Raw genomic sequence first — 25,710 nt, 5'->3', positions numbered from 1 at the left:
TAGAAAAAAAAGATGCTCAGCTTCTTTTAAACCACATATCTCTATCTGTATCTCTCTCTCTTTCTCTCTATCTTTCTGCCAGAAGGTAGCGCACAAATGTCAGCCCAGAATTTATGATTTGCATAGATTAGGACTCATGAAACTCAGGCCAGACAAGCCAATGTCTGCACAGAACAGTCAACATTCCATGGTCACAGGACCACAAACGACATCACAAACCCACAGCAGTTGCTCGGCAAATGGATGTTGCCCATGCAAGGATCAGGAGAAGCATGAGCTCAGTGTTCTTTCTCATCAGGTCCGGAAAAAAAAAAAAAAAAATGCAAAGCCATACTCTATTGGTGGTTGCTCCATGATGTCAACCTCCAGGCAAGAAAGACTAGTAGATTAGATTTTCATCTACAAAGACCTCAGACTGAGATAGTCAGGGAATGATAAAAGGGAGGGGGGCATCTCTGGGCAATTGTTAATGCCACCTTCTGAGAATTGGCAGTGGCCTCTCCCAAGGCTTTTTAGATACTTTGCTAGAAAACACTCTCTTACTGCACCAGAACGTGCCCAGGCCAAACTATTTGCATATAAATATTATTCCCACTCAGCCAGAATCCAAGCAAACAATTAAGGATATTGCATTGCATCCATCAGTCCACGCTTTGAATTTCTTACCTCGTGTTGTTTTAAAAGCTCGTTGTGTGTTTCATTCTTCAACAAAAGCAAAGACTTCAATTTGAAGCCCCTGTAATTAAGTTATCTTTATTTTTAAATTTTTTTTCAAAAAAGCTATCTGTTCAAGAATATATGGGATATATATTTATTTCTTATACGTATCTATATTTTAGACTTTCCCAGGTGATAGTTCCTCTTGCTATTCCACCTGGCTAATTCCTTATTTTTTGGGGCTCTTTTGGGGCTCTCGTTCCTTTACAGCTAGAATATTGTTGATTTTCAATTGAAAAAAAAAAACATTGTTTTTTACATCAGTATCATATGCCCTTTATATTATTAAATCCCATGTGATTATTGTTTTTAGAAACTTCTTGAAAATAGTCTTTCCCTATGCCCACATCAACTGGGTATGAACATATAATTTAAAAATGGATTGCTATGAAATTTATAAATAATGCCATGGAGAAACACTTTTGAAGGGTATACACAGTCTTCATGCAAGATGTAAATACTGAGGACATCAAAGGGAGAAAAGAAACATGGTAGCATGGTGCCCGTAGTTATGAGAAGTGTGTGGCTCTTTGCCATAGCCCTGCAATAAGAAAGTAGTTTTGGGCATTAATCTTTGTACAAATATGACCTTTTTAGGCGACATAATACCAGATTCCTGTTACGTTTCATTTTTACTTTACCTCTTAGAGTAATCACCTTCCAGTTTATTTGTGGGGCTGACCTCATAAATGGGCAAGCCCATCTCGTAAGGACAGTTGAATGTCAAGGAAGAATTTTTTTTTTTTTTTTAAGATTTTATTTATTTATTTGACAGAGAGAGATCACAAGTAGGCAGAGAGGCAGGCAGAGAGAGTGAGAGGGAAGCAGGCTCCCTTCAGAGCAGAGAGCCGGGCGTGGGACTCGATCCCAGGACCCTGAGATCATGACCTGAGCCGAAGGCAGCGGCTTAAACCACTGAGCCACTCAGGCGCCCCTCAAGGAAGAATTAAAACAAAGGCAAATATCCTATACACAGGAAACAGTCAGTGTTTAAAGAAAGCAGTGGAGAAAGACCCCCTGCATTAAAGGTTTAGAGATATCCTCAAGGAAAGGCATGATGGGTATTAGTCATTTATCTTGCTTATAAGCCCAATGTGGTGGGCGGCATTGAATTACAAAGCTAAAGGATAACAGAAGCAATCCTCCGCCAGAATCTATACTTTGTATTCCTTATTCCTCCCTAATCCCATTGCACAGGTGTAAGCAAAGGGATCTTCCTCCACGACTAAGGAATTTGGCCACTTTCACAAGAGTGATAAAGAAGAAATGCCAGGAGCTGCCGTTCGGAACAGCAGCTTGTCTCTACTTGCAGACCTCATGAAGTCTATCGTCTTGTGACTTCCTCGAGGATTAGAACCTCCAGATGGACTGTTTCACGACTACTTATCATTCTGAAAACTCTGATCACAAGTGCCAAGTGGTCCTGGTAACAAGACACCTGTTTCCGTACCATTCCCGATAAAAGCTTCTCTGCTATATCGCTGATGAATGCTGACATTATGTTCCAAACATGGAATGGACTGAAATCCTGTCTTCTGTCACACAAAGAAAGAAAAGAAAAAAAAGAAAACCCAGAACCAGAATTAAATCTTGACCTTTATCTGATTTCTCTGAGAGCAAGGTCTGCTGTAAGGGAGAACTTTCACCTTGAAAAAAAAAAAATTTTTTTTTTTTTTTTTTTGAATGGCTGTTTTAAAAACAGAGCAAAAGAGGAAGACCAATTAGAAAGACGGCAGATTTTCAATTACCTTGGAAACGCGGTTTGCAACTTCTCTGCCCACAGTGAGCCCCTGGACAAAAGTCCGGGCAGCAATGAAGGCGCGGGTGACCTGAATTTTCAGTTTCCGGGGTACGTCTCCGAACGGCTTCAGCTGGTCCGTGTACTTGCTCACACATTCCAGGTAGTCCTCGCTGAAGTGATACTGTGGGTTAATGAGCTGGAACATCCGTTCCAGGAGCCGAGCCCAGAAGTCATTGAGCATCTCCTCCAGATTCACGTTGCCCCCAGTATAGTATCTTTTCAGCTCCGTGAAAAGGTCCTGGAACACTTCTGAATTCTGCATGTACAGCATTCCGTAGGTCCGTACAAACATATCGTTCAGTGACTTTTCTGCATTCTCCAGGAGCTCTCGGAAAAATTCTGGGAAGAAAACAAGGAAACCGTTATGAATGGGTGAGATCTGGAATGCCCCATGCATCTCCTTAACTTAGAAACAACAGCTTCTAAAGGTCCTTTCAAACAAATATGTATCCTGTGGTTAAGATATCAATGAAGAGGTGACAATATTTTACGCAAGACTTGCCCTATGTCTATGATCTTCTGTGAGTCAAAGAAAACAGAAGACATGATATCCGCTTGAGAGAACATCCGTTAACATTAGGAGTATACCCTTCGCTACTCCTCCAAAGTAGTTGCTTCTTTTTTCATTTATTGTTAAATTTTAGGAAATCTTAATTTGATATAAACTCAAATCAAAATATGTTACAAAGTATTGTCATTAACATAATAACAGATGCATACTGATAAAAAACTTTTGCTCCGACCTATTTACAAATCTGTTCTAATACCAAATTCAATTAAATTGCTGTTATTTGGACTAGTTCATAAATGGGATATTTAAATTAGTGTAATATTTTGGACTCTTTGTAGTTGCTATATATAGCAATCAATTATCAGTGTTCAGAGATTCATAATGCAATTAAATTCACTTAATACCAAAGCTCTAATGAACATAATTTAGTTTGCCATAATGAATCAGAAAGTTATGAAGTACTTTGCATTGTCATTATAAATATAAACTATCATTTTATAGAATTTGAATAAAATATAGGCAATTGGGCTTCCTGCCTAAAAAGTTCTAACTGAAAAAGAGTACACGAAGAAATGAATTCTGCTATCACACAGGACTTGAATATTAGTGGACTCACTTACACGATGCAAGAAATAGAAATTTTTTTTTTAGGATTTTATTTATTTATTTGACAGAGAGAGAGAGATCACAAGTAGGCAGAGAGGCAGGCAGAGAGAGGGAGGGTGAAGCAGGCTCCTTGCTGAGCAGAGAGCTCGATGCGGGCTGATCCCAAAACCTTGGATCATGACCTGAGCCGAAGGCAGAGGCTTTAAACCCACTGAGCCACCCAGGCGCCCGAGAAATTAGAAATTAATGTCACTGGGTACTGTTAGCCTCTCTGGGCCTCACATGAGGCCCCCCTGAGACATACTTCACGTATGTAAGGACACCTACCCATTTGCACAAATGAACTTCGGGAAGCAAGCTCAAGTCTCATCCCATTTGGAGAATGACTGGAGGTGGGGAAGAGGCTAAGACAAGTTAATGCATCTGAGTTTATAAATTCAAGTTCCCAACATCAGAGAGATACTGTTTGACCTCCCGTAGTTCTCTCGGTTCTCTGATACCTTGTCCTCTCTCAGCTCATGTAAGGACAAAGCAAGTCCAGCACACCCCAAGGAATCCCAGTAGGAATACAAACAAAAACAAGCAAACAAACAAGTCATTTCTTTTTTTTCTGGAACCCTAGGGGGTTTTCTCCTGAGACACAGAAGGAAAGAAGCCATGAATCTCTCTACAGATTCCTTGGAAGTTAACACCTTATTTCTGTTTTATTAGAAGACCTTGAGTTAGCCACTTTGGTTCTGAAAAATGTAACATTGAACCACTGTTCTGATCATTAGATGGTGCCTGTAACAATAATAGGATTATTTTATAGTTGTTTTCAAATGAAACCAAAGCATCAAACCTTAAAAAGAACCCTATTCACATGTTTACCTTTTTATTATGAAAGAATACACTTTCCTAAATATAGAAATTTTGTTGCTACAGTGGCAGCAAAAATCGAGGTATTTCCTAGATCATGGTTTACAAACCCTATGTGATCTTATCCAAGCCATAATATTTCTTATCTTAAATTTTCCCAAATGTTAAATCAGGATAAACATTTTTAACCTCCCTAATCTTCAAGGATTCAGTAAGGAAAATCAGCATTGGTGCAAATAGAGTAAATTTTTCAAAATTTTCAAAGGATCAATTAATCAAAATATTTCTGTATGTTCTATGTCCATGTCATACATGACTTTATGCAATCAAGAATATTTCATAATTTTTCAGAAATATTAGTTACCTAGTCCGTTCTAAAATGGAAAGGATATTAAATGATCAATATTAATACTAAAGTATAAAAATACCATATTAAAATCTTTCATTCTTGACACCAAGAATGGAAACAGCTTGGCCTTGTTGATAGAGGAGCCGGGTGAAAGGTGTTATAGATTGTGAACGAAACTAGAGAAGAATGGAAAAATCACTGAATTGAAAAATACTAATATAATGAGACTAGAAAGTGGATTCTAATCATGAGCTCAGGACAACCTATTCATTTATCTTCTTTTTGAGGTCAATTATTTTGTTGGACTCAGGAATTAAAGCTTAATTTATTGAATACAGAGTACTGCCTTCAGCAATGAATAGTTAGTAATCAATAGTGTGGTCTGGATTTTCAAAGAGCTTAAAAAAAAGTAAAAAAAAAATCTCACTCTCATCGCTCTGCAAAGACTGGAGGTATAAATGCTTCTCTATGAGGATGAAATTTTTATTTTTTTGCTTTTACTGAAAGTAACATTCCTTCGGCTCTTCCCCTCTTGATACAGGGAACATGAAATATTGGACTTATGCCTGCTTTGAGGCTGAATGGTTGAAAACAGCCTGCTCACTTATTGTATCTTGTGGTTTGCTTCTGTATGCCTAAATTCATATTCACCACTGAATAATGAAACCAAGTTCTCATCTTTCAATAAATAGGGCTCAAGAAACATTTCACTGGATTCTAAGCTTCAGTTCTGTCTCAGGATATGTCATTGTCTCCAAAGTTTGCTATTAGCTTCACTGGTCCTCAAAAGTCAAGTTATTATTCCTTGCTCAAAATCATTATATGGTTTACTGATCTCAGAGTCAAAGTTAATATTTGGTATTGAAAGATGCTAATGTATCAGGCAATTATGACAAATGTTGCTACCTTAAGGTACATTGATCTTAGATCTTATGAAAGATACGGATCCAAGGTACTGAGGCAAAACTAATGCCCTCCAAAAATAAGTACCCGCATTTCATTTTTAGCCTGCCTATAGACTTAGACTTCCACCTTTTGAAGGTTGACTCTGAACAAAGTATTTTATGCTTGGATGAAAATTGTTTCTCAGCAAACCAAACAAGAAGGAGATTGGGAAGACGGTTATCGGACCCACTTTGCTGATGAAGTATTATGCCCATACTGCACAGAGAACGAAATTGAAGAGCGATGTAGGGAAGAACGATCTCAATCCAACCTTCGTTTAATTGGCGAGGGCAAACTGCACACTGGGTAAAGCCTTCAGTCAACAAAAATTTTCATCTGCAAGAAACAGTTTGGCAGGAAAAAAATGTTTTTGAATTTTTTTTCTCTTCCCCATTCACAAAATATACATCAAAGGTTGTTGCTTAGGGCTCCGTTACGCTTCATAGATGCACAAAAGCACTTTTTCCAGCCAGCATTAGCCTCTGGAAGGATTTTATTCATCTAGAGGGGAGATCTGGGTGCAGACAGCTGTTTGCTGCGGGGCAGATTGCTTCAAGTGGGGGAACAATCTTGTAGATAAAAACCACCGCTGTTCCAAAGGCAAACAAGAAAGTCTGCTCGCTGCCTGATCCCTTGCAGAGGCCTCATAAGGGGCAAAATTCAACTCCGAGGAGCCAAAAGTTGCCCTGAGGACATCCGAGAAAGGCTTCAAATGAAGCCTCCCAACAAATGCATCAAGATGTAAGGTGCACACAGGGCGGAGGGAGGTGCTAGAAGGAAAGGAAAGGCAGATTAGAGGCCCTCAAGGCGGCCAAGTCCCCGGAAATGGCATAAAAATTTTCCCAAAGGAGCTGGAAATGTCTCATTGATACAGGCAGACTGTGCATGGAGACGGGATTACTTGCTGTATGGCATTTACCTAGAGACTGTAGCATTCTCCTACTCTCCTGCTCTCTAAAACACTTCTCACTCAAAGTCTGTTTGCAATGAATCCTTCAAGATGGTGGCATAAACTCGTGTGATCACAGAACACCATGAGTGTGAGAAGCTTTGGTCTCCGGTCAGTGGCAATTGTATCTGTATACTCGGTAACCGACAGTACTTGTCCTGCCGGGGGAAACAGGGTATCCTAAATTTGCTTCTTTAAACCCACATATTGGTGTTGAGTGTCTTTCTCTCCTAATCACGTCTTTTCTACCCTCGCCTCCACTAAAGCATGTTAAATCAGTTCAATTAGCCCAGCTGAATGAGCCAGTCAAGGATCTGGGTAAGGAAAGACCCAGAAGAGCTGTCATGGAGGGAAACACGGTTGGGAAAGTTGACGTCCAGTAAGGGTTAGGATTCACAGACACAATAAAGCTATGACCCTGTCCCCCCACCCCCAAGTCTTTTTCAAGGACAAGTCAATAGGGCTGTCCTTCCTCATTCGGCATACGCCTATCAGCGTTCAGGCACATCTGATGAGAGGATTTCTCCTTTCAAAAGTCTCCTTGCTTACACAATGACCAGATAGGATGAGCAGGAAAATGCTGAGTTAATGAGGAACTCATTCATGATTCATGGAATTCATGATTCATGATTCATGATTCATGGAAGAAGAATCAAGGCGACTTGACTCTTTTATGCTGGAATTTGAGGGTGAGAACACAAGGTCCCTGAATGGCCTGTCTCTTCACACTCTAGAGATGTGCGACCCCATGAGAAGAGGTAAACACCGGGGCTGCTCACAGAGACCTTGCAACAGGCAGTGTCACCCTTAGCACACCCTAGTCTACGAGGCATGGACACCTGGATGTGTTTCCCTATGGCAGGGGTCTCAGCCTCAGCACTGTTGACATTGTGAGCTGGACAATGTTGGTTGTTGCGGGTCTGCCCTGTGCCCTGTAGGACGACAAACAGCATCCCTGGCCTCTCTCTACTTGCTGCCAATAGCACATCCCTCCCCTAGCACCAACAACCAAACACATCTCCAGACATTAGCAAACGTCCCTTGGGGAGACAAAATCACTCTTAATCCACCCACGGAGAGTTATCTTCCTACTGAGAAATTCCAGAGGTCTAAAAATAGGATATCAAAACATTCAGAGAAAAACCCAGAACATTTATAGAGACAGCCTGCAATTCATTTTTGAGATAAATTCGAGGAGCTGCGCTATCACTGAAAGGAACTGAAACATACATTTTACTCATGGGTTAGATTGTTGGTGGCTAATATTACTGATTCCATGTCTGGTGCCTCTTAGGTGGCAGGGCTTTAGAAAGTGGGACTAGTGATGGAGGAACATAAGCGTCCAGTGAAATGCATCTTGACTTTACCTGGTCCGGGCTCTTCTTAGAGAATGCTAAGTTCATGGGCCCACCTTAGAAGGAGAGAGAGAGGCTACAGCCCATTGTAGAGCAGGACATAACTGATATGGCATCTTGGCATCCTCCCAACTCTATTACGGTAACACAGACATAAACATTCACATTGTTCCATGCTCCAAGATCCCGTGCATCTATACCTAGAAGGCCTCGTGGTTCCTGTCCAAAAACACGTTTGTTATCAAGACTGCCTTACCAGATGCTCACTTCCTCTCTGACACAGCTCTCTGTCCCAAGCCATGGCCTCATTACTACCTCTCCTGCTGCTGGCGCTGCTGGGCCTTGACTTCATAGCCTGTGATCTCGCCAAGCTGACTGCATTCAAGTTCACTTGCATACTTCACCCAAGCAATGCCCTGCATACTATGCTTTGAATGAACTCCCAAGCTGCTTTTGAATCTATAATAGATATCCTGTTATATTGTCTTAGCAGTTTTCCCAAATACCAGCTGTGTTTTTCTGTAAGAAATGGCAACCCTCAGTATACATATATAAAAATTATGAGGTTGAAATTATATCAAATTATTTTCAAAATAGCAATTCATTAAAAAAAGAGCCCATTATGAGACAATGTTGCTGTAAGCAAAAATTCTTTTATGATTCATGACTTCTTTATCTCTTAATTCATACTTTCTCTTGTTGTTTCTGTATATACGTGTTTCTATAAATTTATTATACTATAATAAGCTTTATGAATTACTCAGTCAGTTCATCCCAGGAATTAATAGGCTATATAATTTCAAAGTGATTCTAATAATAGTAATCTATAACTTTCCTGTTTGAGGGATTATTTATCCAAATTTCTGCCAGTTAAGTAAGAGCTCCCCACCCCCATCACAAACTCTTTTAAAATGCAGTCAATCCGGTAACATAAGATCTTCATTATTTCCATTTGCTTCTGTTGCAGTTTTGGAGGAAAGTCAAGATACCAAATCTTAAATGAAGAGGACAAATGGATTTGAAAATATTAAATTACCACCATGGTAATTTCAAACATAGTTAGAGACAGGGCTGAAACAGTTGCCTGATGTATAATCAGCATCACACGCTATATAAGAAATGGTGTTACAGACTTTACACATACTTTACGCAAATCAGATATTGGTATATCTAGTTTGCAGATGAGGAAACTGAGACTCAGAAAGAAGCAAGTTGTCCTAGACCATTCAACTCACATGAACCCAGAGCTCACACTGTTAGGAGAAAGGATGAATTCTAAGAAAGAACAGGACAATGGGGTGGCTTTGTAGTTTTTCATAAGTCAAACTTTCACACTGTGATTTGAATGATAAATGGAAAGTATAACAAACTCTAAAGACAATGGATAAAACCATATATAAATAAAAATTGCAAAATGCACTCTAAAGTCACCTTTAAATTATTTATTACAAATAATTTTCATGTGTGATTACTTTTTCCACTAATGCTAATTAGTTCATGTATATAACTGGGAATGGAGGACATACTCACATCCCCAGGGCTGGTATATCTTTCCTGAAAGGGGCAGCTTTCACTAGAAGAAACCACTCACAGATCCTGGGATTACAGCTACCGGCCACAGGACAGTGGCGCACAAAAGGAGGCTAAAATTATTTGACTCAATATGTCTCATTTTTTATATAGGCATATATAATTTTATCATATGTGTACATTATCAACAAATATACATATCCAGGAACACATTCACCTAAACATTTAAATGTTTGAATAAAATCAAATAAAATGCCAATGTTCACACAAAGAATCAGCAACAGATACTTTATGTGGTTCAAAAGACTCCAAATATTTAATAACCATGCTTTTACAGAAAAATTTTGCCAATCCCTGGCATAAAAGGTCAAAATCGTAAGTGAAAGGTTTGGAGATACATTAATTCAACAAAATGTTTTATGCAGTTCAATTTCTTGTAGGTAGGAAGACAATTTATTAGTCTGTTATCTCTAAGTAGTAGAATAAAAATTCCTTTTCTCCATTATTTATTTTGACTTAAATTCAATTAGGCAACACATAGGACATCACTACTGTCAGAGGCAGTATTCAACAATTCATCCATTATTTTTATCTTATATGTTAAAGTTTTCTTTGACAGCCTTGCAGCCCATTCATCTCTTTATATCTCCTTACAAGGTAAACTAAAATCCAAAAGTAAATTCTTAAATCACTTTAATGATTTAAAGGATTTAGGTGATTTCAGTGATTTCAAAGTAGACACCCCTAAATTTTTCTAATGTTGTGGTTTAATGAGCCCCTGGACATTTTCACGAGGAGAAAATTCCACAGTAAATCTGGCAGATAAGATAGATAGTATAAAATGAAAAAGGAAAAGAAAAAAAAAACAATAAAATTATAAAGAAAATTTCATAATTTTCCTTCTTAACTTTCTCTTCATGGTAATTAATAAAAATGGAAATTTAAACTATCTTTTAACATTTTACAAGGCCCTATAATGAAATACAATGCTCACCATAAATCTAGAAGAATTATTTTCAGAAAACAATAAATCTGCTATCAAAAATATCACAATACATAATTCAAAAATTGCTCACTATGTTAATCCAAAGCTTTTTTTTTTTATATTACTCCCATTGTGTGTTGGAAACTCTTATAAATTAGACCTTAAGGAAGCGAAAACATAAGGAGTCTGGGGAAACACTCCTAACCAATCAATCAGGAAAACCAAGGATATAACATTGTCTTTTTAAATGCATTCTTCAGGTCAATCGGACATCACCACTTTATGCTTTTCCAGTGCATCTAATGTAATCAACTAGACTCGTCCTTTAAGAAAATTTTAATGAAAAGTCATCATGAGTGTTTGTTAAAAATACTCAATACCCTGCAAAGTCCTTCCACTTAATACCATTAAATTAAGTCACCTGAAGAGAATAAATTCCAGGAGACGTTTCAGATTCAGGGGTGTAGTAATTCAGTTTCAAAAAGGAAAGTTCCTTGGAAAGCAGCCCCTATGTATTTGATTGATATTGGGAAATTTGAAGCAATAAGGCAGTTTACAGAAATTGTTGGCTTGAACGCACATTTCCCAAGGTTAAACTTTTTTTCCCCCCATACTTAGTGATCCTTTACACATTAGATTGATAAATGCTTTATTTCTTGGTAGGTTATTTCTCTAGAAGATATCGTTTCAAGTGAGAAAGTCTGATTAGGCCATTTACGTTCACAAGGTGGTATAGATAAACTATTAATTCTGGGAATCAGGAATTAAATTTGAAATTTGCTGACGGTTGCTGCCAAAAGCAAACAACTGTTTGGAGCCTGCAGACGATGTTTCCAGCTCACCCTAAGCAGTGCATATGAAACTAAAACCCGAGGTGCTTCCCTAGTTCCCTTTCATCATCATAGGGCTCCTTCGCCTTGCCCACAACTCATTTTTCTTTTCAGAGAGGACATGACAGCGTGTGTAACCCATTAGGCCTCCAAATTAAAGATTTTAAAATCATTTCCAACTTCGTGTTTGCCTTCACTGAAAAAAGGAGCAAGTATTTTGTTTTGTTTTGTTTTGCTTAGGTTTCCAAATTTGGATCCTGTATTTTTCCCATCACAAACCCAGTTCTTTGGCCAGCTCCCCTTCCTTCTTCACCCGCCTGCTTGTGCCAGGGGTGGAAAAAAAATCTGCACCACCAAACCACCAGGGGTGGACTCTGGGAAGTGGGGGTCAAAGCTAATGTGTAGGTGAAAAGTCAGTGATAGGGACACGGCGTTATTGCGACAAGAGATTGTGCAGGTGCTTAAGGAGAATAAGGAGGAAGAACCATAGGAAACTGACTTCTGATTCTCCGAGAATTCTAATAGGTGGTTCTCACCCTTGGTTGCCCATTAAAATCACGTAAAAGAACCCTGGTGGCCAGGCTGCTTTCCAGACTAATGAAATCATAAGCTCTGGGAGTGGGATCCAGGTGTCAGTCTATCCTCAAACTCCTTGAGTGACCTCAGTGTGCAGTTCTTCTCTATTTTCCAGGACTTTCATTTAGTCAGTGCCTGGCAGTGGATATAGGGGCAGGGAAGGAGGAATGATGACAGAAGGAGGAGTTACATTACATGTCAGCCCTGCCTCTCCTTTTCCCCTCCTTCGCTTAGGCTCCCTTTTCTCTTTTGTCACAGTAGACCACCCATGTTCTGGTCTCTGGAAGAAAGCACAGCATGGCCAACATGCAGAAAGTATGAGAAGTGCACTCACCATGGTCTTGGGGGATAAGAGTGTGCTGGTCCCTTTGCCTTTTCCATGTATCTCTTTTTCCTTTTCCAGTAACTAACCCTGCCTACCCTAGGCACCCCCTCTGCTTGGATAACAGGACAATGAGCTTATCCCATGATGAACAAGGAAGGGTGCATCCTGGGAGAGAAAGTTAATAGGGTCTGATAACAAAGGAGCTAATGAATGCCAAGGGAAAGGGAATGCCTGCCCAAGTAACTAGGCTTTAAGTACATAATGCGGATTGACGTACGTAATGCAAAAGGACCACTTGAAGTGTACTGGGAACAGCTGAGTTGTGAAACACAATTAAATATAAAATTCGTAATGAAAGTATGATAGCCAAAATTTCATGCTGAATTGTTAAGTGACATCCTTTTGGGTCCATGAAAAAACTTTCAGTGCTGAAAAGATATGAGAAGTCCTGGAATAATAGTTTACTATGCTCAAGAGATGTCTAAATTAAAATAAAAGCAAAAGTCAGTACCAAGTATGAGTTTTAAAAAACCAAACTGAATAATTATGTGTTCATATATTCTGCTATATGCCACCTTTGTGTTTTGAGTTGTCTTTACCTATATTTTGTACAAGAAGAATCTCTTGTGATATCTATTACTTAAATATTTATTTATTTATGTGTTCATTTATTTTCAGAGCGGGAGCACACACATACCCAAGGTGGGGGGTGGGGTAGGGCGGAGAGGGAGAGAGAGAATCTTAAGCAGACTCCATGCCCAGTGTGGAGCCCAGAGCAGGGCTTGATCCCACGACCCTGAGATTATGACGTGAACCAAAATCAAGAGTTGGATGCTTAAAACTGACTGAGCCACCAGGAGTACCAATTTATTATTATTATTATTATTATTATTTTTTTTTTTTTTAAGAAAAAGTGAAATGCAGTATGCCCCAGTAGAAAAGAATACTAATGGACACCTGGGTGGCTCAGTGGGTTAAGCCTCTGCTTTCGGCTCTGGTCATGATCTCAGGGTCCTGGCATGGAGCCCCACATTGGGCTCTCTGCTCAGCAGGGAGCCTGCTTCTCCCTCTTTCTCTCTACCCGCTTCTCTGTCTACTTGTGATATCTCTCTCTGTCAGATAAATAAATAAAATCTTAAAAGAAAGAAAGAAAGAAAAGAACACTAATGAAAGGAAATAGTTCAATTACGAAGATAAGGTTAAAGATTTATGTGGACAAATATTCCTCTTATTACTTATGTTAGCAGAGAAGGGAAACAATTTAAAAATCCTTATGGAAGGATATATTCACACTGTAAAATATTATGTTATATATATAAAATTATGTTTTTAAAATATTTAACAGTTAACATTTAGCAAGCACTAAGTATGAGTTAGCTACTATTCCAAGGACTTCTCATCTATTAACGAACTTAATCTTAACAGCAGCCCTATGAGATAGTGATTATTATTATCATCTAACTTCCGCATCTGGGGAAACAGAGGTCAAAAAAGTTTAGTAGCTTTCAAGGCACTTAGCTAAGAGGTGATGCAGCGGGGACTGCAAAGCTAGGCAGTCTGGCTTTAGGAACAGTACATGTAGATTCTGTGAGGAGTTTAGAGGACCCTCTACAACAGATATAATTCAAAATTATTAATACAAAATTAGGCATAGGATCTTGAAAAGGTTATTTAAGTGAAGAGTCTTAAAACATAAACTTCACAAGATTTACAATAAATCTACTTTCAGTATAAGATATGATGACCAAAAATGCTGAGATGGAAAATGATCTGAAAATAGGGGTGCCTGGGTGACTCAGTCAGTTAAGCATCTGCCTTCAGCTCAGGTCATGACACCAGGGTCCTGGGATCAAGCCCCGCATCAGACTCTCTGCTCAGCAGGGAGTCTGCTCCTCCCCCTCCCTCTGCCTCCAACTCCCCCTGCTTACATTCTTTCTCTCTCACATAAATAAAATCTTAAAAAAAAGAAAGAAAATGATCCTTAAACATATATCCAGTAAAATCCCAATTTTGTTAAAAAAAAAGGAAGAAAAGGTATATACACACTGAGAAAAATAAGAACACACATATAAAAATGGCTTAAGATGGGTAAAACGCTATGATTTGCATCTTCTCTGCACAGTGCTTACTTTTCTAAAGTTTCTACAATGACTATAAATTGTGTGCCAATTAAAATACAAAAAAACATATTATTTTAAAATACAAAGACCTTTTAAATAGAAAAATGCTGCTTGTTGATGGGGGAAATACCTATTTAAAAAATACAGACCAAATGGAAAGAACCTACATGTCAATCAATAGATGAATGGATAAAGAAGATATGGTATGTATACACACACACACCCACACACAATGGAATATTGTGCAGTCATCAAAACCCCCAAATCTTGGCATTTGCAATGACACGGGTGGAACTACAGGGTATTATGCTAAGTGAAATAAGTCAAAGAAAGACAATTATCATATGCTCTCTCTGATATGAAGAATTTGAGAGGAAGGGCAGGGGTTCGTGGGGGGAAGGGAGGGAAAAATGAAACAAGATGGGACGGGGGAGGGTGAGAAACCATAAGAGACTCTTCATCTCAGGAAACAAACTGAGGGCTGCCGGGGGATTGGGGGAAAGGATAGAGTGGCTGGGTGATGGACATTGGGGAGGGTATGTGCTATGGTGAGTGCTGTGCATTGTGTAAGACTGATGATTCACAGCCCTGTACCCCTGGGGCAAATAATACATTCTATGTTAATAAAAAATAAATTAAAAAATATGGACCAAAAAATAGTAAGAATATTGAATGAAACTAGGTTATCTAATAAATTTACAAAGGGAAGTCCAAGAATTAAGATTCTTCCCCCCCCACAAAAAATTAAGCCTGCATAGGGCAGAAAACAGACAAAAAATTTACTCAAAAGATAGACTTTGAGTCTCTTGAGTCTAAATTTAGTGAATGCATGCTGATTAGTAAGAAGGACCTAATGAATTAAAAGAGAGAGAGAGAAACAGTCTCTCAGACGCAGCACGTGGGCTGTAACATAAAGGTCCCAGTAAGGTTAGTGATTATTCACTGATTATAAGAATACTTTTTGGTAGTCAAATGAATACTTTTAAAAGTATAATGGGGCGCCTGGGTGGCTCAGTGGGTTAAAGCCTCTGCCTTCGGCTCAGGTCATGATCCCAGAGTCCTGGGATCGAGCCCCGAATCGGGCTCTCTACTCCGCCAGGAGCCTGCTTCCTCCTCTCTCTCTGCCTGCCTCTCTGCCTAGTTGTGATTTCTCTCTGTCAAATAAATAATAAAAAAATATATATATATAAAAAAATAAAAGTATAGAAAATTTCTTTTTCCTTCTAGACAGAGAAAGGATTTCTCAAACGGATGCACTCAGTAGCCAATAAAATTCCATTGTTCATTATCAAAGATGTCAGCCTACACTCAGGAAAAAGAGCACCAAATTGCCTTTTTAATGATTATGAATTTTAAGTCACTTTTTTCTCTACAGAGTTTTTGGTGAGTTTTGATAATTATTAGCATGGGATGACAAACTGTGTAATTATAAGAATATTTTTATAAACATTTGATGACCAGAGTAATAAAGGGCGTTATGATACCTTCTAATCACCGCTGTCATTTACCAAATGCTTGAGCCTGTTGGCTAACCCTTAGAGGAGCACTGCCTCCCCATTCATGTGTTAGGAAATCATTTTATTCCTTTAACTTGTCGAGAGGTAATGAACAGCAGCCTCATTCGGCATCATAGATGTTTAATTCAAAGGTAATTATACACTTTGATGAGAAAAATAAATGATAGATATCCTGGTATAGGTTTATAATAAGACATACCCTAGTATTGTGTAAGGTATAAATGCAAATGCATTAATTTAACATGGATCTAAATTTGCTTAACATTGATTAGCTTCACTTTGCCAGCCATTCACCAGGTTCTTCTTACAGAAAGAAATATTGAGCGCATTAATCTCATGCTATTTAATGGTTGTTTTACCTTCATAACATCTATCAGTTGAAATGCAACAAATGAAAACAATCATTATTGAAGATATCATAAAGTGTCAATTACTGCTGATATTTTTTGTGAAATTGTACAGTGGTGAGTACGTGCACCTTAGTCTTCACAGTGTTAAAATCGAATTAAATCCTAGATAAGGAGCAGCTTATTTTGATTCACTAGCATCTTTTAAGCTTACAAGTAACTTTCTTCTTATTTATTTATATTTCAGCTCCTGAATTATACAGGTCATACATAAAAGAACTCAAAAGAAGATACTCAGCTGAGTCATCTTTAAAAATATTCATTCCTACCAAAAGCATATTATTTTTTACTTCATTGGATGTTTTACAACATGTGTTCGTTGTTATTAGCCATATGTTCTATAGTAGTATGATATCATTCTTATTTTTATTCTGATGTATGTCATAACATCATCCCTAAAGCAATTAGCAGTGGTTTTCAAGAAGGTATCTATCTACATATTAGAAATTGATAATTTCTGCAAAGGGTAGTCTTAACACAGCTCTGTTTTTAGCAGACTTAAAGGGCTCTGCAAACCTCCTCCAACATAGCAGTCTTCTGTGTTTGGTTTGGTTTGGTTTTAAATACCCTGACCTAGGAATATGTGGCTTATGTTGTAAATGTGACTCTCTCCATGCCCATTTTCCCCTTTCGTTTTGAACTGCGGAAGGTAATGAATCTCCTTCCTCCGGCTCCAACTGCTGCATTCAGTTATCACCAAGAGCAGACACCAACCAACACTCTAATCTTGCTCTGATGGATGGAATGCTAACCTTTCACAAGATTAGAGACACAAGGTGCTCTAGAGATAATAAAATTCAAATAGGTTTATTTCAAAGGGCAACCCAATCTCACTTTTGTTCATGGGTCACTTGGCAGATCATTTGCCAATGTACTTTTTGTGTCTTTCCAAACTAGGTTCTGGTTCAGTGTGCCAAATATGTCAAATTAAGGGGGCCCCAAAAGCCAGTTCCAAGGTAGAAAGAGAGGAAGTTGGGAATAACATTATTTTAATACATGTGATTAAAAACTCTATTGGCCCGTAATTCTAATTTCCTTACATTATACCTGAAATACTAAAAAGGATCAAGACTGACCATGCTGCCAATGCCAAGGACTTTGTATCACTGCCAGTATTGAGATCCTGGAGCGTAAATTCCAAAATATTATTCAGAGATTTCCATTTCAAATAAACGCCTAATGGAAATCAAAATCAAGAGTTAAACAGATGGTGCTTTTTGAATATTATGTAGCTGTCTGTTAAATATTTTCTTAGAAATAAAAGTCAAGGAATATTAATCAAGGAAATAAATCAAGAATAAGAACTACATAAATATGAAGAGAAGACCAGGACTAAAAATCTCTTCCTTTAAGAGCAAGGAGTATTCTTCACAAAAGGCTTCAAGCATTTCTTCTGTCCACTATCTTCTTATTATTTAAAATTACATCAGCTGTGAACAAACCCAGAGTTACCTCCTGATGAGAAAATGAGTACGGAAACCCAAGAGCAGTTTCATGTTAAGATGCTCCTAAAATCGGGGCGCCTGGGTGGCTCAGTGGGTTAAAGCCTCTGCCTTCAGCTCAGGTCATGGTCCCAGGGTCCCGGGATCGAGCCCCACATCGGGATCTCTGCTCGGCAGGGAGCCTGCTTCCCTTCCTCTCTCTCTGCCTGCCTCTCTGCCTGTCAAATAAATAAATAAAAGCTTAAAAAAAAAAAAAAAAACTGCTCCTAAAATGTATGACTCACCTATAAGGATAACATTAGCAAATTACTCAAAATTAAAGAACATTGATAATTTTGTTGTATTTTATTTTATTATTTTTAAAAGGCTTTTATTTATTTATTTGACAGAGACACAGCGAGAGAGGGAACACAAGCAGGGGGAGTGGGAGAGGGAGAAGCAGGCCTCCCATGGAGCAGGGAGCCCGATGTGGGGCTCCATCCCAAGACCGTGGGACCATGACCTGAGCTGGAGGCAGACGATTAACACCCAGGCACCCCTAACATTGATGCTTTTATCCCACTGCACATGACACCGATGATACATATGTATATCATCACTTTCATAATTAATTTTCCATTCTTAAATAATTATATATCTTGTAATGTAGCATGAAACTTTATTCATTTAGAAAAAGTTTTACAGATAAACTTTTATAAAGTAAGAAACAAAGTTTTACATATATATTTAAATTATAAAAAATTCTGAAAAATCTAAATGGTGTCTCATTAAAAGAAAACTCTGTGAACTAGTATTTAAATATCACATAAAACCATTTTCCCTGAAATAGTTTTCTTTTTAAGATTTGATTCATTTATTTATTTATTTATTTATTTATCAGTCAGAAAGGTTGAGAGAGCGTGAGCGTGTGCACAAGCTGGGGAGGGGGAAGCAGGTTCTCCACTGAGCAGGAAGCCTGACTCAGGGCTGGATTCTAGGACCCTGGGATCATGACCTGAGCCCAAGGCAGGCGCTTAACTAACTGAGCCACACACGTGCCCTGGAAATATTTTTTAATCGTAATTGTCCCTACTGTGATTTGCTAATTAAATAAGGCTTTTGTAATGAAACAGAATCAGTTGTATATCTAAAATAAAATATTTAGCTAGGCTGTTTTGCTCTTTTATTTCAATAATGCTAATGAAATGAAGAACATTTCAAACTAATTCTTGTTAAAAATAAATCTGAGACTACCTTCTCCACAGAGGTTATGCAAAATTAGAAAATGTTAATTTGATTATTTTAAAGATGCTGCTTCCTTTTAAAAATTCTTAGAACAATCACTGCATCTTTTTTCATTTATTTAGTAATATAATACTGCTGAGGTTAACATTATTATCTTGTGGTGGGACACAGAAACCATGAAGCTAGAAGGGACATACATCATACCATACTGGAAAGACACACTGATGACAGGTAGTGCAAATCAAAATTCTCTTAGTTTTACTAGAAGTTGAGAATGTAGGCATATGTCAGTTATTCTTGGTGCTTCACCTGGAAAATGGCAGTATTAACAGCACTTTCCTCATAGGATGTTATGAAGATCACAGAATATACAAAAATAATTTGAGAGTGTCCGGAACATGGTAAAACTATATAACTGTCGGGTATTTTCAGTACTTTCTCAAGAATGAAAACACTTGCTAGTAATAACCAGGATTGTTACTATCCACTTGAAATCCATCTTGTTGAGTGGATAAAGAAGATATGGCGCATATATATATATATGCATATATATATATATATACATATACACACACACACATACGCATACTATGCAGCCATCAAAAAACCCAAAATCCTGGGGCACTTGGGTGGGTGAGTGGGTTAAGCCTCTGCCTTTGGCTCAGGTCATGATCCCAGGGCCCTGGGATTGAGCCCTACATTGGGCTCTCTGCTCATCAGGGAGACTGCTTCCCCCCCACCTCCAACCCCCCCTACCCCACACCTGCCTGTCTACTTGTGATCTCTCTTTCTGTCAAATAAATAAAATCTTAAAAAACAAAAACACCAAAATTCTGCAATTTGCAACAACATGGATAGAACTAGAGGGTGTTATGCTAAGCGAGATAAGTCAATCAGAGAAAGAATAATGGTAAGATCTCTCTGATATGAGGAATCTGAGAGGCAGGGCGGGGGTCATGGGGAGAAGGGAGGGAAAAAAACAAAAGAAGATGGGACAGGAGAGGGAGACAAACCATAAGAGACTCTTACTCAGGAAACAAACTGAGGGCTGCTGGGTGGTGGGGGGTATGGAGGGGGTGGTTGGGTTATGGACGTTGGGAAGGGTGTGTGCTATGGTGAGTGCTGTGAATTGTGTAAGACTGATGATTCACAGACCTATACCTGTGAGGCAAATAATATATTATGTGTTAATAAATAAACAAATAAATAAATAAAAAATAAAATCCATCTTGGCATATAAGAGATGAACATTATTTATCTCATCACACTAGCTCCATGAGGTCCTATGAAGTATTTTTATTGAGAAGGCCCAAAAAATGTATTTGGCAACAGAAACAGATAAAATACATTAGTTGTTGTGTGGTATCCTTGATCAAAAAGGTAACTTAATGGAAAATTAATGATATTCCTGTAAAAAAAAAATACGTATCCTTTTTTTCTCTTGACTTAATCAACTCTCCTATACTTGAGTCTAGGTGCAGTGTGATTTCCCTGTCTCTCTATTTATGGTCCTTCAGTGACTAAAGCTTACAGGTAACACCCCTTCACTGAATGTGTAAAAATACTTTACCTTCTTCATAATCAAATGACATTGTTGATATACGATGGTGACAAGACTGGCTCAAATGAGCCCTGTGTCTTTCTCTTGCAACAGGCAGCGTGATCTGGGCCAGAGATACAGCGTAAGATGCAACACAAGTAGTTGATACTAAGGGAAACAGCAGCTTTATTGTCACACTCGCATTTACAGGATTTAGTACTTTTTTCCCTTGGAGATATATATATATAAAATATATATTATATATATATTTTATATTATGTTATGTATATTATATATTATATATTTATATTATATTAATTTATATATATAAATTTTAGCACTAAACATTTAACTACTTCCCAATTAATTTAAAGTACAATTCTAATTTGTTAAAACTCATTTTGGATCCTACATCTTCTATTCAGAGAGTTTGGCAAAGATATCCCAACAAAGCTGACTTTGCTTCAAATCTCTGAACATATTTTATATTCTTTCATGAAACCATTCATTTAAAAAAAAAATCCAACTACAATCAGATCTGGGGGGAACTTCTAAATAACCACAAACTTGTTGTTAACGCTCTTTACTCACCAGTCCTAAGAACATTTGCCAACTAGTTCAATAGCTATCTGATAATTATTCTACAGATGCCATTTTTTGTAAACTTGTCAATGACCACTCCATGTGAAAAAGTATTGATAATGGGGCAAAGGTCAATCTGGGCTGTGACCAGTGGGTCTTCCAGTATATAGGATCAGCCCCTTGGTCAAAGAGGGAAATTAGTTTTTTGGGGGAAGGTTTTTTGTTGAGCAGTCCCTGTTACCTGCCCCTTGTGTTACACTCTGGGTTCTTGCAAATTGACTGCAGAATAAATCGCTCCTGACTCTTTCCAAGAATGAACCTTACCCTTACAAGTAATTAATTTCCAGATATTTACTTCATTTTCCTTCCTACAATCATCCGCTGTGATTGTCCTTTCCCTGGTTCTCTGGACCTATACCAGTCAGCCGTAAATCTGCAAATTCACTCAAATGAATACAAGGTAATTTGATGTTGCATTTGATTTGGCATTAAATGCTACAGAGTTGTTGACTTCAAAGTCAAATACATAAATCTTCACAGCTCATGAAAAGAGGAGGCATTTCTTCTGAATTGGTTTGAATATGACCATGCAGGCAATTTCAGATATGCAAAGATAGAAACAGTATTAAACAGGTTTGGTTATAAACCCTTCTTATTGTAAGTGTATAGTAGTAAACTATACATGTGCATGAAAAAAAAATAAAGAATAAAAATGTAAGGCAAACCTTGGCTCTTGGTACACATCCTGCTGTGTATTCAGGTATTAGCTAATATTTGCCCCAAGAGCAAAATACTTCTACAGTACAGAATATAGCACATTTGACTCTAGACTTTGGGCACTAATTTTGAATTTATTTGGTTTTAGGAGGTTGAATCAGATCCATCACATTCCTTAATGTCCCTTCTGTGTGTGTCTATGTGTGTGTGTGTGTGTTTTAATTATAGATCATACCCTGAAAGTTTGCACAATAACAATTTATCAACTAGTTTTCGCCCTCCCATGAGGAAATGTCAGCTGTTAGCATCTGAATGTCAAAGCCAGCATGAGGTCCATGGACCAATGGAGGTCCAAAACAAAAGCAAAAACAAAGAAACTTAAAGCAAAACAAAACAAAACAAAACAAAAATACAAATCAATGACCACACTTGAACAAGAACAGAAACAATCAGAAAGCCAGGACTGAAAACATTCCAAGTGAGTTTCAAGTTATCATGGGCTTGAACCTCCATTATCCCACTGGGTCTGTGTAGCAATGCAGGACAACTTACAACACAAGGTTCGGGTGCTCCATTTAATTTAGGAAAGTGATAGAAAGGTGGCCAGATGAAAATAAAGTGAAACTAACTCAACGAAGCTTTCAGTAGTCCAAAGCTGATTTTCCAGAAACTTCTCTTTCTCTTTTTTAAGACAAAAATAGATGGGTTCTGTGAGTACCAGCTGACCCTAAACAAGGGACTTGGAGTTTGCTTGTGTCTGATTAAAACACTCAGGGGCCATTAGCCAGAAGTGATAAGCCCCGGGAAGGAGGAGCAGCTATCTTCAGGAATAGTTTCAAGGAGGGGTATCTGGGAAAAGCCTGGAATTCAGAGGCCACTTAGTGCTCCTGCTGAGTCTGGCCCCAGGGCAGAGATATGAAGTTAAGGAAGGAAAGGGGATATACAAGTACAAGCTGAGCAGCTCTTTTCTTCCTGGACACTGAGAGACCCTTAGGTCTCTAAGGTAGGAAGAGGGGTGTTATCCCTGCTCAAGTAATCACCCTTTGGCCCTAGGACAGTAAAAACCAAGAGACTCAAATTCTGTTTCTAAAGAAAGACCTTACTGCCCTGGAAACACTAAGAAACGGAATCCAATCAAGCCCACGGAAGAAGACAATATCTTCGGTGGCTGTAAGCTGTCCCCTACACTGGGTTTAAGGACAGCAGCAGAGTAGGGGAAGTGGTGAGACAGTAGGAGGCACATATGAGCCAATATTCTGGATTCATCTAGAAAGACTAGAGAGACCTTGAAGGGTATCAGTGAAGTAGTTGTCAAAGGTACACAATGATCGGGAAAGGGTATCTTGCTTGGGAATTAATGATATCAATGCTGATGTATTTTTAATTGTACCCCAGAGTTCATGAGAGCCAAAGACGTCCACATTTTACACCATGCCCCCTAAAATCATAAGGTTTCCAGTAAGAGTCTTTAATTATGCAAATTGAATTTAAAGGAGGTCTTAGTTAAAATGAAGAAAATTAACCCACTAATTACATCTTATAAACTTCTTCTTTCTGATTCCCCAAATTAAAAATGAGTCTGGCAACCACCTCCTTCCCTTCCTTCCTTTCCTCTCTTTTTCCCTCCCTCCCTCTCTTTTCTTCTTCATGTCTGTCTGTCTCCTGCACAAAGAATATAACCATCTGAGTAGGGAAGAATTTAGTGTGTTTAGTTGTGAGGAGTGGGGAGGAGGAAGGGAGAGTATTTGCGGGGTAGTCAGAAGAGTGATAATTTGTCAGAGTTACAAGTCTGTAATAAACCAGTACAATCGATCTGTCCTTTTAAAAATGGATAAAATCAGGGGGTACCTGGGTGGCTCAGTGGGTTAAAGCCTCTGCCTTCGGCTCAGGTCATGATCCCAGGGTCCTGGGATCGAGCCCCACATCTGGCTCTCTGCTCGGCAGGGAGCCTGCTTCCTCCTCTCTCTCTGCCTGCCTCTCCACCTACTTGTAATTTCTGTCTTTCAAATAAATAAATAAAATCTTTAAAAAAAAAAAATGGATAAAATCTGGGGTGCCTGGGTGGCTCCGTCGGTTAAACATCTGCCTCCGGCTCAGGTCACAATCCCAGGGTCCCAGAATCAAGCCGCAAGAGAGCCCACATAGGACTCTCTGTTGATCAAGGAGTCTGCTTCTCCCTCTCCTTCTGCCCCCACCTCTCCCCATGTGCACACACTCTTTCTCTCAAACAAATACATAAGCTTAAAAAAATAAAATAAAATAAAATGGATAAATTCCTACTTTCTCCTGTCTTCGCATATTCTCTATTCTCTGTTCTCAAGTCTCTATCTTCCATCAAGAGTCTCACTGTTGATTCTTTCAGGATTTGGAGGGCACTCCACCGTGCTTCACTATCTCTATAACTAACACTGTGATGGAGCCTTCCATAGTTTCTGCCTTCCTGAGTGCAAATGTCTTCTAACTGATTCCTTGCTTCCATTTTTGGCCCCCAGTAGTCTTCCTATTGACTGATGATCTCCATACCTTCTTCTAAACAGAAAGCTCAAAATGGCAGAGATCTTTGGTTTCGTTCACTGTTAAAGCTCAAGTCTCAAGAAGAGGGTCTGATACCCAGTAGGTGATCACTAGTTATTTGTCAAATGAATTCATGCTCTCTCGTAGTGTCTAGCACAAAACCTCCTCACCAGAGTTCTGTTTAATCACATGTACTTCATCATAAGGAAAATGAGTTCAAAGCCTGGGTCATGGAAAGTTTCTATTTATTGATAGGAATTAAGTTTTTAATTATTAAATGAAAGAGACTGGTTCATGGTACAGCGAATTTCATTATCCAACAAGTTGTCTGGGAAAGAGATGTTTGGGATAGAGGACGCTGGCTGGAAATCACATCAAACAGAGGAGAGATAGTGTCTGCACAGATTAAAGATGAGGCTGACTCTTGGCAATTTACATAACCTTTTCTCCCCTCTTCCTTTCTGTGTCTCTGTTAACATCCAGAGTCTCCTTTTCTTTTTCCCAATGACTGAATGAGATAAAGAATAACACAAGAGTGATTTTTATGAGAAACACATTCTGTATAACATTACAGAATAGGATGAAAATGTTCTAATTTTTAAAGTTTCTTCTTCATAAGATAGATAGAGTATGATGTGTACATTACTAACTCACCAACCGAAATGAATCTTTGTCGAATATATTACTAACATTCAAAGCTGGGGTTTGTTCATAACACTTTGGGACTTATACAGACATGGGGGGAATTGGAAAAGTGGAAGTTTGTCTTAGTGGTGCATTATTTTTTAATATTTTATTTAAGAAATTATAATTTTTTACTTAAATTCAATCAGCCAACATATAGTACATTGTTAGTTTCAGAGGTACTGTTCAACAAGTCATCAGTTTCATATATAGTCCAGTGCTCCTCACATCACTTGCTGAAACAACCTATCTGCTCTGCATTGCTAGACTTTTAGTTTAAATATATATATACACACACACACACACACACACACACACACACACATATAAAATTCGTAAAATTCATTAACTGTTACCTTTAGGAGAAGGGTCATGATCCCAAAAACTTCCTCTGCTTGAGCACAGATCACTGAGGAGAGCATACCACTAAATTACAAGAAAAATACACTTGGGCTTCTGGGGTCCTAGGTGAGTCATGAGATCATCCTTAAATCTATTTACCCCCAGTGAGTCTACTATTACGTCCGTCTACCATATACCAATGTCCCATGATCATTACCTCGAGAGAGTGTCCCTGCCAAGCATTCTGCATTTCTTTTGAGGGGAAGTGGTTAAAGAAGAATGTA

General features: G+C 38.4%; 1 protein-coding gene across 2 annotated transcripts in view; it reads right to left on the bottom strand.

Annotated features, from left to right (window-relative positions):
- The window catches only part of GPC6 (glypican 6), a 1,107,056-nt gene that overhangs the window by 533,343 nt on the left and 548,003 nt on the right, over window positions 1–25,710 (bottom strand). For both annotated transcript variants that reach the window (XM_045978183.1, XM_045978184.1), the window contains exon 3: window positions 2,466–2,857. In XM_045978183.1, coding sequence (XP_045834139.1) covers window positions 2,466–2,857 — 392 coding nt within the window. The remainder of the gene's footprint in view (window positions 1–2,465; window positions 2,858–25,710) is intronic.

The sequence above is a fragment of the Meles meles genome, chromosome 14 (assembly GCF_922984935.1).
Source record: "Meles meles chromosome 14, mMelMel3.1 paternal haplotype, whole genome shotgun sequence".
Classification (NCBI taxonomy): domain Eukaryota; kingdom Metazoa; phylum Chordata; class Mammalia; order Carnivora; family Mustelidae; genus Meles; species Meles meles.
The sequence above is the reverse complement of the archived record's forward strand: the minus strand, read 5'-3'. Positions and strand labels throughout refer to the sequence as shown.